A 14,931-nucleotide genomic window follows, 5' to 3' on the forward strand; every position below is an offset into this window, starting at 1 on the left:
CAAACTGTCATAGAAGTGTCAGAATATGTTGCATGATCAGATCAGTCTTAACACAAATTTTGAATTGGCGTGTCAACATGGTGGGGCTAAAGCTGAAAGTTTCAGGCCCTTATGGTTTTATGCCAAAGATCAAATATTGTTGAAGCGGTGCATTGCATATACTTTGTTGCTCAAACCATTATCTTTATACGAAGATGCATAAAAAAATATGTTACCAGTTTAGATAGCAGAGACAAGATTTGTAGACTTGTAGCTAAGTTCATTTCTTTTAAGAACATTGAAGTTTGCCTAAGAGTTTACTTGTATGATTTTGTTTGCGTCGCTACCAATTTATCTTACCTTTTTAGTGGATGTTTTATATTAAAAGTAAGATTCCAGTTTCTCTGTATATAGAAAGATGAGCATGAAACTGATTACTTATCTAGAGGTGAACCATACACTAGAATGTCTGCACGAGTTCCATGGCAAGAAGATATTTCAGATCCTCAATATTTATTAGTTTTTCATGAGTATTAGTCTCGGTTTCACCATAATTAGTTTTCACAACTTGATCAGCAAAAATTAGAATATAAACCACTTTCGCAGTAGTTGAAACAGCTTCGAAGCCAAGGCCAAGGCTGAACTGATAATAATGTCATTTTTTTTATTATCAAGATAATAGAAAATGTCAAGTAGATCATAGATGAAAAAATGAATATGTGCTCGGTAGAGTAATTAACGCATTATTAATGGGGAGGTGTAACGTACACGAATTTGCGTTAGGCGAAAAAAAATAGTGGACATAAAACTTTGTCACATGCTTTGCCATATCCTGCCCATCCCTTGTGAAGTTCCTTTTTTTAATTCATTAGAAACCCAATAACAAGAAAGGAATTAAAAACACATATATACGATGAACATTGAACACGCAAGAAATTTGTGCAATATGTTTGCAGGAACAACAAACAAATTTATTATAATGTAATAACTAATATAACTGAAATAAGTTTATGACAACTGAAATGAAAAAAAAGACACACATACACACACGCACTAACGGCAAAATCTTAGTTTGACGTTTGAGGAATGGGTACTGAAATATTTTATATAACCATTTCTACGGCACGGCATCTCCATATATAGTCCCAGTCAATCAGTATTAATTCTCACACGCGAAAAATTACAGTTTATGTTTTCACACTTTTTAGAATTTAGATAAGAATCACAAGATTGCTTTTTTTTGTTAGAATTTTTTTTTCACAAGATAACATTTGTTCACTTCCCATGTTATGGTCTCGTCCTATGCGATTTCATTATTATATGTTTAGTTCGTAAATCAACTAATTAATCTGCAAATTCATTTTCCAAGTGAGTAGATAATTAAGTAGTAGACATATATATGGGAGTTGATAAGTAGCAAATGTTTTTCTTTTCTGTTTGGCCGGTAAGTAGTTATTTGTTTGTCTTAGTGAACTTTGATAGCGGGATGCAATATTCATTATCCATGATGGCTTATTTTTTATTTGACTATTATATATTATGTGCTTGTATATCCAAAACTCTCGGCATGGAACCTGCGTACAGTATTTGATTTTGACCCCTTGTTAACCAAAATTATGTACTATGCTTTTTCATATTCAGTTTTATTAAAGTCAAGTTTCAAATACATATATACCGCTAAACACACTACTTTGTATCCTTAAGATGCATTTTTACAATTTCACAACAAAAAGTTTCGTAAGACCTTCCATATTTATGGTTTGATACATACAAATATAGGTTTTACATATGTATTGTTTATTGTTTATTTGTATCAAAAATAAATAAATAAAAAAAGACAATTAATACAATATCGTTTTGTTGTGCTTAAACAAGCGAGAAAAGCCTTATTTAAGAAAAGTTATTAAAACTCCTTACATTAAATAACAAATTCTAAACCTTCACAGAAAGAAGAGAAAAAAAATAAGGTATGGTGGTTAGGAAAAATGATACGATTTGAAATGTCAATAACTACAACTTGTTATATGATGAAAACCATTGATTGTGATTCCGTAATAATCGAAACTTAATTATTGTTAGAGTTAACATCTTAACAGTGCAGCCAATTACCCTAAAATTACGTGAAGCTCATGAAATTAAATTACGTACACAACTTTACTTGCATGCAATATCTATAAATACCCCCATGAACCATATTTCAAGCAAAATCAAGATACACATTTCGAAAGAGAAACATTTAATAATGGGCAAGCTCGTGGTGATAATATTAGTTGGGATGTTCTTGGCTTTCGAAAGCTTGGAAGCACTTGACTACGGAGATGCACTAAACAAGTCTATCTTGTTCTTTGAAGGCCAACGATCCGGTAAACTCCCGACTAACCAACAGGTTAAATGGCGAGGCGATTCTGCCCTCTCCGATGGTGCATCAGCTAATGTAAACCGGCTTTACCATCTCTATATGCATACATGTCTTCACACTTCAGAAATAGAACCTTATTATACATAACTTATGCTATCTCTTATTAACAAATTTTCGTGTGTTTTTATAACTCCCAGGTGAATCTGATTGGAGGGTATTACGATGCTGGTGACAATGTAATATTTGTGTGGCCAGTGTCATTTACAACAACCTTGTTGAGTTGGGCTGCAATTGAATACCAAAATGAGATTTCTTCCGTTAACCAGCTTGGTTACCTCCGCTCTGCTATCAAATGGGGAACCGACTTTATCCTCCGCGCTCATACGTCACCCACCATGCTATATACACAGGTGAACCAACTTTTACACATTTTGGTTTGTTTTGATGTATAGAGAAATCCAAAATATATTTCAATTCATGCTAAATATATATATATATATATATATATATATTTCTTATCATATATACCTCTAATATCCAACAAATTCACAATAAAAAAAACACGAATAACATTTTTGGTTTTGTTTTATAATGGATACAAATTAAAAGGTGGGAGATGGGAATTCAGATCATAGTTGTTGGGAGAGGCCGGAAGATATGGACACACCAAGAACTCTCTACAGTATCTCTTCCTCTTCCCCGGGTTCCGAAGCTGCCGGTGAAGCCGCAGCCGCTCTAGCTGCGGCCTCAATTGTTTTTAAATCGGTCGATTCCACTTATTCATCCACGCTACTAAACCATGCAAAAACCGTGAGTGTGCACACATATTAAGTCTCCCCAAAAAAGCTTATACAGGATCATCATTACATTCAATCATGATTTATGATCTCTCTTAATTATTATTTTTTTCTCTGCAGCTGTTTGAATTTGCTGACAAGTACAGAGGTTCTTACCAAGCATCTTGCCCCTTCTATTGCTCATACTCAGGCTACCAGGTAATCAAACAAATTAACCGAATCAAACCGATACACATAGATAAACTATTGATATTTTCATATATATATTTTACTAAACAAGACGCTTAATGTTTCAAAATATTTTGGGGTAAAAAAAAGGATGAATTATTATGGGCTGCGGCATGGCTATACAAAGCAACAGGAGAGCAGAGTTACAAAAATTATGTTATAAGCAACAAAGATTGGAGCCAAGCCGTCAATGAATTCAGCTGGGACAACAAATTCGCCGGCGCTCAGGCTTTACTCGCTTCGGTTAGTCTATTGTAATTATTATATAAACTTTGCTCAGGCTTTACTCGCTTCGGTTAGTCTATCTTGTTTATTCTTTGTTTAAAGGAGTTTTACAACGGGACAAATGACTTGGCTAAATTTAAGACCGATGTTGAATCATTTGTCTGCGCATTGATGCCCGGAAGTAGCTCACAACAAATTAAACCAACTCCTGGTAATTTTCACTAACTAAATAACGGTTAATTGGTTCTTTCATGTTGGTTTTATGGTACATTTCTTTGTACTTTTTGTTTGTTCAGGTGGCATTTTGTACATTAGAGACAGTAGCAACTTACAATATGTCACAACAGCGACAACGGTTTTGTTCCACTACGCAAAAACTCTATCAAAAGCACAGGTCAGCTCAATTCAGTGCGGTTCAACCCAGTTCACCCCATCTCAAATTCGAAATTTCGCCAAATCACAGGTAAATATAATTTACCCCCACCTAGTCCGGTTATGTACACCATTTCCATGTTCTTACCCACCCGGTTTACTATTCAGGTGGATTACATCCTTGGAAACAATCCAATTTCCATGTCTTACGTGGTCGGGTTTGGGACAAAGTATCCAACACAACCTCATCACAGAGGCTCATCATTACCGTCAATAAAATCTAAACCGGAGAAAATTGACTGCAATGGAGGATTTTCATACTACAATTCTGATACACCAAACCCGAATGTGCATACCGGCGCAATTGTGGGTGGACCGAATTCATCCGACCAGTATAGCGACAAAAGATCAGATTACTCTCATGCAGAACCCACAACTTACATCAACGCCGCCTTTATTGGCCCCGTCGCTGCTCTGATCAGTTCTTCCGGATAAACTCACGTTTCGATTTGGCTGTGGGGAAACAAAATATTAGCAAAGAAGGATGACTACTCATCAAGAACTATCAAGACTATGAAATTGTTGTAATCACGGGATGTATCATTTGCTTCAACATATATAGATGTATATATACCTACACACATACACTCACATCACATATCATTGTATCTTATAGCTTAACTATAACGAAACTATATAATTTCAATTATTTATTGGGTCGTTTAAGAAGAAAAAATTGTACTGGATCTTATACAGCGTTTAGTTCCTTGATAATAATAAATCCAAAATGACACATGACTTCACAGAGTTTCTTAAGCTATTTATCTTGTTGACTTCACGTAACTGAATCTAATATAGCGTTTAGTTCATTCTTGACCGTATCACATGTTTATTTTCAGTTGTTCCTCTTAGTAAATGTAAATGTGGTGCTTGCAGAGACGACGTATTGAATTGAAAAAAAAAAGAATATATATTTAGCGATTCAAGAGACGACGTATCATTATTCATTAGTATTATAAGATAAAAATGTTCCATTTTATTTTTTAAATTACTCGCTAACTTTATTATTAGTTATTATTCGAATGAAATTAACAAAATTAGAAATGAAATTATACACTTTCGAATAAAATTTTGACTATTAGAAAGTAAAGAACGTAAAAGCCCCTTATCGGATTTGAACCGATGACTTACGCCTTACCATGGCGTTACTCTACCACTGAGTTAAAAGGGCCATCTTGGTTTAATTCCTGACTGAGTCGATAGGTAAATAAAATCTATCTATATATATATATATTAAATATATATACAATAGACGCATAGTGGTTAGTAGCTCATTTCGGAACTAGAAACGATAATTTGAATTTACTTCAATTTTACTTAACGGGGTATTTTTTGCTTTTTTAATGTTGGATTTGATAAATATTCATGCAATTAATTATTTTATTTGAAATTGCCCACCGCATAGAAATAAAACGAAATTCATTTTATTTATACATGTACTCAGCAAGTTGACCTAGACCTAAGATATTTTATCTTGACATGTGATGAAGAGATACGGATTATCCTCTGAACAATAATTTTCTAAAAAAAAAAAGCAAATTTTGATAACTTAACTTATAAACCCACCTTTCTTCCCTAATTAGAAGATGGATTCTGGCTTACTTTCTTGGATTAGTGTTAGACAGGGATACTACTATTTCTTAACAATGAGATGAGGCAATCTATGAAGGAAAGTAAAAAAAATGAAACTTAACCTTCTTTTTTTTTATGTTAGATCAATCACTTATTGAAAAGATTCCGTACTAGACGATTTTTAGATTTTTTTTTATTTAATATAATATTTCCACTTCAAATAAAAAAAAGAAAATATATAGATTTTTTATAGAATTATGATTAGAATATGAATACAAATGTAAAATAAAAAAAATGATATAGAATTCTATAGAAAAAAGAAAAAACCTTATAAGCTGGTCATACCATTTGGTTATATTGACAATTTTAAAAAACTGATCATACTATGATCATAGTATGATGGCGGTTGAGCAAGTATGCCCCCATCGTCTAGTGGTTCAGGACATCTCTCTTTCAAGGAGGCAGCGGGGATTCGACTTCCCCTGGGGGTAGGGTACTACGAAAGGAAGTTGATCATGGATTATCCATAAAGTTAGAATAGATTCTTCCTGGGTCGATGCCCGAGCGGTTAATGGGGACGGACTGTAAATTCGTTGGCAATATGCCTACGCTGGTTCAAATCCAGCTCGGCCCAATAATTCGCTGTCTACATAACCCTTTTTGTTTTGCATAAATGACAGAGAAGGGTAAGAAAAAAAAGGTCAAATTTCAGGGTATAGTTCGACTTTACTTTTTTCTTTATTTCTTGTGTTTAGTTATTTTTTTTTTCATAAAAAATTCCGAAATGAATAGAGTCGGGAAAATAATCTATTTTTTTTGTAAAAAATAGATTATCAATCGATTTGATAATAATGCAAGGATTACCCAGTAATCCGTCTTGCTCTCACTAAAGTGATATCCATATAGATATCAATATATCACTTGTTACTTTCGTTGTTACAAAACAAAAATTTGAATTTCAAATTGAAATGATTAAAATGAAATCGTAAGAAGGAATATGTAAGCTACCCACTTGATTTCCATGGGATTGTAGTTCAATTGGTCAGAGCACCGCCCTGTCAAGGCGGAAGCTGCGGGTTCGAGCCCCATCAGTCCCGACGGATTCAATACATCAACTCCCCTTTTTGTATATTGAACCGTCAACAAAAAAAAATATATGTTTTTAAAAACGTTTGATGCTAGCTAGTTAGTACTTCTATGATGGTAAATATTATTTAGGAACTCAAGAATGCTTTAAACTAACAAATATAGCATGCCATTTAGCTAGACTGATGATATTATCTGAATTTCAATATATTACTGTTTTGTAACTTTAAATTAGTTAAATTAAAGAAATCAACATCACGACCTTATATTAAATTATTTGACAACATACTTGAATATTATATTTTTCTTCATCAATAATTGATTTGGAAACGAGAAAATAGTACCTGCACATTCATAAGAACACTAAATGCGGCTGAGTGGCTGCGTTTGCGTAATGGTGTCTATAATGCCAAATAGATTTTCTAGGACGCCTAATTTACTGTTTAGACCGTCTAAAATAATCTTATATGTAACCTAGCCGATAATGTTAAGGCGAACCCTTTTTAGAATAGTGACTAATGTTCAGTATTTAAGTGCCTATTCAGAATTGTGATGCAAAAATTTGGATATAACATATTGGCTTACCATTTGTGATTCGTACATGACATGACAAATCGAATTCATAGGTTCTAGTTTAAAATGGAAATAAGACGAATATTATGACGCTCTAATCTTCTAGAGACTAGACATAAATATACATTATCCTCAATGGCTGAAACTATAATATAAATTTTGAATATATATACATACACCTAATGTTTCTCTAGTAATTCCATAAGTACCCATTGAAGAACTCTTGGCTATTCAATAGTTCATCGAAGTCACCGGTAAAAACCGGGAATGTTCCTGTCCCCGACATCAAATCCGATGGTAAACAGTTACTCATGCCTTCGATTTCTCCAGCTGCTTGGTGGGTACTCATTTCTGCAACGCACATTTCTTGAACCGCAACAGAAGTTTCATCAGCGGATGCGATCATCGGATTACTTGTGGGAGAAGAAACCACTTCTTTTCCGGATTTTTTGGTTAAGGTTGGTTTGGTTTGGGAAGATTTCGCTCGAGTCGAACCGGCTAATGAGTTTCTACGGGTTGGTAGTTCATGGTTGTGCTCATTAGTGTACGTTATAGTGAACTTATCCGGGTTCTGAGGATTTCTTTCAACTTGTTTTCTTGCCAAACACCCTTTTGAGCTGCTACATCTGTAATAACTCCTGAAAAATGAAAAACAAAAATTGTGAGATTGAGTAAATCCGGATATGTAAAAATGAGATTAAAACCGGGATTAGCACTTAAAGGTAAGAGACCTTGGGTATGGAGATCCTTTGATGGGCTTCTGCCCGTATTTACGCCACGCCCATGCGTCCGACAACAGATTCTCTTCATTCACTTGTTCAACAACTCTCTTCTGTTGATTCTTCTTGCTGTCCAAATTTAAAATCACAAAAATTATTATTATTTTATTCAACAAGGAGCATATATTATGAGAATTGAATAACAAAACCCGGTTGGAGATAAAAACAACAACATCTTCATAACTATATATGATTTGTAATAAATTAAGACAACTCAAATTTTTATATGATGTAAGAATATTAAGAACTTTTATTTTTCCGCATTTTAAAGAACTCTCTCAAGAACTTCAAGAATACTGACCTCTTCTTTGATTTGGATTCTGGGATTCGGATATGATCAAGTCTTGATCCGTTGGATAGAAGACAACCATGTGTTCGTTGTTTCTTCTCATCTCGGAAACTAATCGAGTCTTCAGGGACAGAGACCGAGCTTGTGAGGATCGTTTGTGTGGAGAAAGGGTAAAAGGGTTTGTAGAGTTCACCGAGTTCGTCTAAACCGGTTGTCTCCATATCCGGTTCGTAGAAGCTAGACGTCTCCATCGGAAGGCAAAACGAAGGTGAAAACCCACCGGAACTTTCGCCGGAAAAAGCCTCTCCGGAGCCGGAGTAGCCTCTGACTATTGCTTCTAGGTCTCCTTCGTTCATATAAGCCACCTCACCCATATCTCGATCTCTCTCTCTCTTCGAGGTTTAGTTTCCTCTTTTGTATCTCTTTTTTTTTTTTTTTCTTGTTTTGTTGTTATACAAGTACATATGTCGAGAACAAGCCTTTTGGGGAACATTGGTTTATATAAAGAAGGAAAGATGATTAGATTGTTTGTTGTTTAGGGTGTTTTCGTTTCCCATGTGAACCCGTTAGTCTAATACTAACATGAATATGGACTTTTCTGAATATTGTGTATGATTTATATAATTGAGATATTTTGTCGGAGATGGATATTTGACAAGTTAACGTTATTATATTAATTTTTTCTTCTAAAGGTTAGGCACGAATTGACTTTTTCAAAAGTCAACACGATAAATTTTAAAGGTAACAATATGAATATATTATTTTATATAGCAAAAAGGAATTTGACAATATGTCTTTTGGAATATATATGAGTTAGCTAGAGAAAATTTTAATATCATTTGTGTTAGCTAAATTAAATACTGAAAGCGGCATTTGTACATGCATATGTATCAGTATGACGTACACTAGTAGTTTCTTACTTTCTTTATTTGATGAAGGTTATGTCACTTCTTTCATACTTGTATAGTTATGTGTGTTTATTGTGGTACGTAAGTCTAGCTTGCCTTGTGTTCACGTAACGATCGCCATTGAAATTAAATATACTTTTAGAAAATTGCTGCAAGTATGATCTACACCATAAGCTTCTTTTGATAAAGTATTCGGAAAATGTTAAAAATAATTTGAGATCGTATTATCACTTTATTTTAAGCCTTGTGGTAATATGCATAGATCGGTCCAAGAACCCCACGCCTCTATCATAGAATAGGGATACCTTCAATCCTCTAGCACAAAATCTTCCCACAACTAAGACTAAAGAAAGATTCTCCAATAATAATATCTCCTTTTTAATTTTCGTTTTTTTCTTTGCAACTATGATTCTTTTACTTTTTTGTGTTTAAATTAATATGTTCACCATTCTATTATCTGTTTTAAAGTAAATTTTAATGAATTAAACATAATAAAATATCTTTTATAAAACAGAAACAAAAAATTCACATAAGTTAAAGAATGTAAAAAAAACCAACATTAATTACATTATATCAAGCTAATTATAATTACCTTGCTTTGTCAAATGGTCACATAAGTTACATAATTTATGTATAATTTTGCAATATACAGTATATGCTCGTAAATATTTCGGGCCATATTGGTAGCCTTTTCTTTCTTTTTTAGGCGATGGAGATTAAAAAGTTGGCACGGGCCGGGTGATTGCGTTCCCATAAAAGGCACAAACTTAAAGTCAACAAAACAATATTGAGTGAAATAAATTATTTATATAAAAAAAAAACAAACAAATGCTAGTCAGCTTGCTCTTGCAACTGGGAAGAAAATTGCATCCCCTCTTGCACCAACTTGAAGGTCTATGTCATATATTGATACTCGCACGATATATTAATCTTTGATATTTATAGATAACCAAATTATATTTTTAACACTGAAGACCGTAATGAATACCCAATATGTATGAAATGTTATATGAGATATAACAATAATAACATTTAAAAACTATGGATAGAGAAACGAAAATGATTGAATTGACAATATCTGTTGGAAAACAAACCTAAGAGCAACTTTATATATAAAAAAAAATATATAGTAATCTTTATTTTAGAGGCAAATATGCTGTTGGAAAACAAACCTAAGAGAAATTTTATTAACTGCTCATGCTTTTTTTTTGCTATACTAGTTCCCAAACCAGTTATAGAAATTGGATAGATTGGTTCGGTTAGAGTATCATAGAACACGTTATTCAAACCAATTTGTGATAGTCTGTCTAATAGTTGAAATATTAATTAACTACATTTTTTTTTTCTTTTTTTTTTGGTAAAAATTAACTACAATCTTACTTGGTGATGTTATTAGATTCGTACTCTGTATACTTTTTGTATGTCGACATGGTATGTGAACCCATTACAGCAGATGATATATATATATATATATATATATATATAGAAATTGTATTGTCATATTGATGATCTCACAAGAATACAAATAGAACCGACTTCTTTGAATTCTTCATTTAACGTGTGAAATATGCACACGCGCGGTATGTGTGTGTAAATACAGTCACATGTGTCCATCATCGACACTCCATGTACATATAGCATTTCTAAACTTGAATACCGAGGGGCGAGGGGAACACCATATAGACTCAGTTGAAAAACTTAAGAACATGCTAAACTTCGATCTGTTTGTCTCTTTTATACATTAGGATTTTCTAGGGACCAGGATATTATATTGTTTAAGTAATATAACTCAACACGATAATATTATAAATATTGAAATATATGAGCTTAGATTTGTAAGATTGGCCAACCACACGATATATATCTTTAGTACTTAACTATACATATCTATGTTTGTGTGACTATGAAATCAATTGATCTTATATACAATAATATAATATATAATAATGGGGGATATATTACTTATTTTTAATAAGCGTAGATTTGATTAAATATGACATCAGTTATATTTATATATGATTGCCGAAATTTTAATAAATGAATTTAATCTCTGCAAGCTACATCCGAATTTTTATTCGTGGTGGCATCATGCGTAGGGTTCCACTTGCACTAGTTAATTTGTATGTATATTGATCGTATATATACGTCTATATATATTTATATAAACAACTCATATATTATATGTATTATGTATATATGTTCGTTAAGCATGGGAATTGGGATCACTATAGATTGACCATTTCTGTTCTATCTTTCTAATAATTGGCCCTAGTTCAACAATAAAAAAAGGAGCAAAAATGAAACCATGCAGATGGTGATCCGTTAGCCAAAGTCAGTTTTTTTTTCCTGTCAATTTTATCAGATTCAATTAGTTCTGATAAAAATTTCTTCTGAAGTCGATAGGCAACTCCGGAAGGTACACACTATATATGATACCATTAATTCAAAATATCTCTAAAACCTGTTTTTATTATAAGCATATGTTGAGTAATTAACTTGATATAATTTTGGTATATATATTATTATTAACAACAATCAAATTAGTTCCGTACGAAGGTATGTTGTCGTACATCTTGATGCACGAATTCATTTTTGTATAACGTGGTGATAAGATCACTTTGTCACTCAATATACTTTTTGATCGACTAGAATTGTTGTTGTTTTATAATATTATTATATTATAATTGAGTTTGTATTCAATATGGAAGTCAATAAAACTATAGTTAATTATTATTCCTCTTCTGTTAAATTACTTCGGATTTAAATTGATGTGACATGTCTCCGTACGCGTTTTCGTGTCATTACTACTAACTATTGTATACTACTATTTTGTTAACTAAATTATTGAGAATACTGATTACTGAGAGAGAACAGAATATCAAAATAATTGTTTTGTGGTCAGATAAAATGCAATACGAATTTGAACTTGAATGATGGCAGAATTACAACACCAACATAAAATACTAGTTAGGTAGTATATTATAAATCTTGGTCCACCATTCAAACTCTTACGAACTCTTTATTAAAACATTAGATGACTTATTAGTGGTATTTAAAACTGATAAAATCGTTGGCGTTTTAGTGTGACCTGTATACATTACATTGGTTTTGATTTGGCTCGATCATATTGATTTTTAAAAATAATAATGGTCGCTACAAGAAAACTAAAGAAATTTGATGTAAGTGACTGCCGTTGGAAATTAAACGAATCCGAGTGTTAGTGCCGTGGTAGATGTGTTCACAAGCAGTGACGGTGATAGCTCAATGAGTTTTTTTTCTTGGTTTAACGATATATGAATTTACTATCAAAAAAGAAAATTTAAAAGAAAAAAAATGTTTTTTTTTTACGAATTATGAATGTAAAATTTTATTCATCAAAAAAACTCTTTGTCCTTCCAAGAAGTGTAACTGTGTTGATTATTTTTCCTTTCGAAATGAGCTACTGCTATTGTAGAGTACTATGCTCGGGTAGAGAACCAGAGCATAATATCTTTGTATGTCCGGTTTTCCAAGTTGAGAAGGAGCAGAAGCCGACAGCAAATTGTCTTCTCTATCAACTTGCCAAGTTTAGGAGCTGAGATGGGATCTTCACCGTGCTGACGGTTGTTACTCTCTCGCCATAAAGAGTGTACCGTTGCCTGGAGGGAGTATCATAGGAACAACAGAGAGTGCGTATCAAGGGATGAGTCTGAGATGAGTACATGTAGCTGTTCCTAGTTCGAAGGTTTCCAAGAAAACCATCTGTGAGGTTGGCCCAAATCTGATGCGAGTAGGGGCACTGGAAGAAGAGGTGATTCATTGCTTCTAGCGGCTCTTGGCAGAAGGTACACGATGGATCAGCATTCACATTTCACTCCAACATTCGATCACCGGTAGAAAGTCTATCAAGCATTCTGAGCCATGTTATGAAGGCAAACTTTGGTGTTGCTTGGGGGAACCACGCACCATTTGTCCAAGGGCTCACGGGTCTCGGAGTATGAATAAGCTGCCATGTTTCACAGGTAGAGAATTTTTTCTTAAAGCCTGATCGACATTTCCAAAGATGGACATCCTCAACCCCGGGTTTCCTTTTTGAGCTGGCGGAAAGAATCTCTGTTCTTTTAGTAACAATATAGATTAAATTCCAAATAAATTGAAACTAACTAGGATCTAACCCGCGGTACACCGCAGAACAATATTTTTAATTTTAAAAATTTTAAATTTATATTGTATTTATTTGTTATTTTATTATTGTTTTATTGATTTAAAAAATATAAAATTTTATAGGTATTTGATATTCAAAATATAGGATTTTTGTAGTGTATTCAAGGTTTTAACCAGTGTGGTATATGTATAGTCTAGTAATACATTTATCCCCTGGTACACATCTAAAAGTGTTTTAAAAAAAACAATTCAATTTAACTCCCTATATAAGATTAATGCCAACCCGTCTCACCAAAATCAAAATAAATTTTTACATAAAAAAAATAATCAATATAAGTTTTTTTATCAAGTTTAATTATGTTAATTGTTTTACCAAATTAGCATATTTATATAGTTTATAATTTTTTCATGTCAATATATATAGTTTATAATAATTAATAGAATTTCAATTTTTTGATAATTCCTCAAAAAATAAAAAAATAAACCAAATTATATGGGGGTTTTCAACATATTTAATGTGACATATTGGATTTTCGGTTTAGGAAATTTATTAATGTTAATATAATTATGGATATTATAAACTTTTATTATGGAAAATCTGTTGTATATCATTTAAATTTGAGAGATTTTAGCATCCATAAAAATAGTTTTGGAGATTTAATGGGTTAAAACTTTAATGGGTAGAGTTGTTTTTTGAAAAATCGGAATGTATAGATGTTGTTAAGATTTTATGGCAATAAATGTAACAAATGTTGGTCAATTTAAGAAAGATTAGTATTTGAATTTCTCATCAATGTTATTTATGGAATTGTTTTAGGGGTTAGTGTTGTAAAAAAAAAAAATTAAATAATTAAAACTTAAAGAGCATAAACCAAAATGTACTTAAAAAATGTTAATATAGATGATGCCAAAAATGAAACGTTACGCTAAGTTGGTATTAATGTAAAGCGCATAAAAACAAAAACAATGATCTTTCAAAATGATCTGGTCCATAATGTCTAAGTTCTAAACCACTTGTGTGTGTAATATATACCCTAAATTAATAACACAACTTTTGCGTTGTTGTGTGCCCATCACCTATTGGGTTGCCACTATATTACAACATGTACTTATTACTTTCTCAACATTTCAACCTATACTTTTCACCTCTTTATAAAACAACATAAACTTAATTTACTCTGCATATAACAACACAAACTTTTTAAAAATTCTAAAACAACACCTCTCCAATTAAGAGAAAAAATTACGATCACTAAACCTGATTAAACCACAAATCGCGATTACTCTTATGCATTTGACTCAAACACGCGACTTGACAACAACCCAACAAGATATATCATTTTTTTAATCAAACCAGGATATATCATTCTAAATGAGTAACCGTAAGAAAGAAAGAAAAAATCAATTTGGCATTTAGAGTTCTTCAAACATCGACCATCTCAACTTCAGGAAATCATGAGCTCTTCAGATTTGAACCGTTCAGCCAATTGGAAAGCTCGTCGTGGAGTTCCGATAAGTTGCTGATGTGGAGAAGGAATCATCAGATACACATCGAAGACAG

The 14,931-nt window shown here is 32.6% G+C and overlaps 2 protein-coding genes and 1 non-coding gene across 3 annotated transcripts; 1 reads left to right on the top strand and 2 right to left on the bottom strand.

The window, feature by feature from the left end:
- On the top strand, positions 2,201 to 4,706 carry LOC104717948 (endoglucanase 20-like). Its single transcript, XM_010435586.1, has 8 exons — positions 2,201 to 2,413; positions 2,536 to 2,748; positions 2,948 to 3,148; positions 3,256 to 3,333; positions 3,454 to 3,606; positions 3,691 to 3,799; positions 3,885 to 4,051; positions 4,129 to 4,706. The coding sequence occupies exons 1-8, from the start codon at positions 2,222 to 2,224 to the stop codon at positions 4,453 to 4,455; spliced, it is 1,440 nt and encodes a 479-aa protein (XP_010433888.1). The 5' UTR covers positions 2,201 to 2,221; the 3' UTR covers positions 4,456 to 4,706.
- On the bottom strand, positions 5,120 to 5,191 carry TRNAT-GGU. Its single transcript has one exon. It is a non-coding gene; the product is annotated as a tRNA-Thr (tRNA).
- Positions 7,226 to 8,889, bottom strand: LOC104717949 (probable WRKY transcription factor 29). Its single transcript, XM_010435588.1, has 3 exons — positions 8,332 to 8,889; positions 7,983 to 8,099; positions 7,226 to 7,889 (listed from the first exon to the last, which is right to left on the bottom strand). Exons 1-3 carry the CDS (start codon positions 8,691 to 8,693, stop codon positions 7,442 to 7,444), a joined length of 927 nt encoding a protein of 308 aa, XP_010433890.1. The 5' UTR covers positions 8,694 to 8,889; the 3' UTR covers positions 7,226 to 7,441.

The sequence above is a fragment of the Camelina sativa genome, chromosome 10, assembly GCF_000633955.1.
Source record: "Camelina sativa cultivar DH55 chromosome 10, Cs, whole genome shotgun sequence".
NCBI lineage: Eukaryota > Viridiplantae > Streptophyta > Magnoliopsida > Brassicales > Brassicaceae > Camelina > Camelina sativa.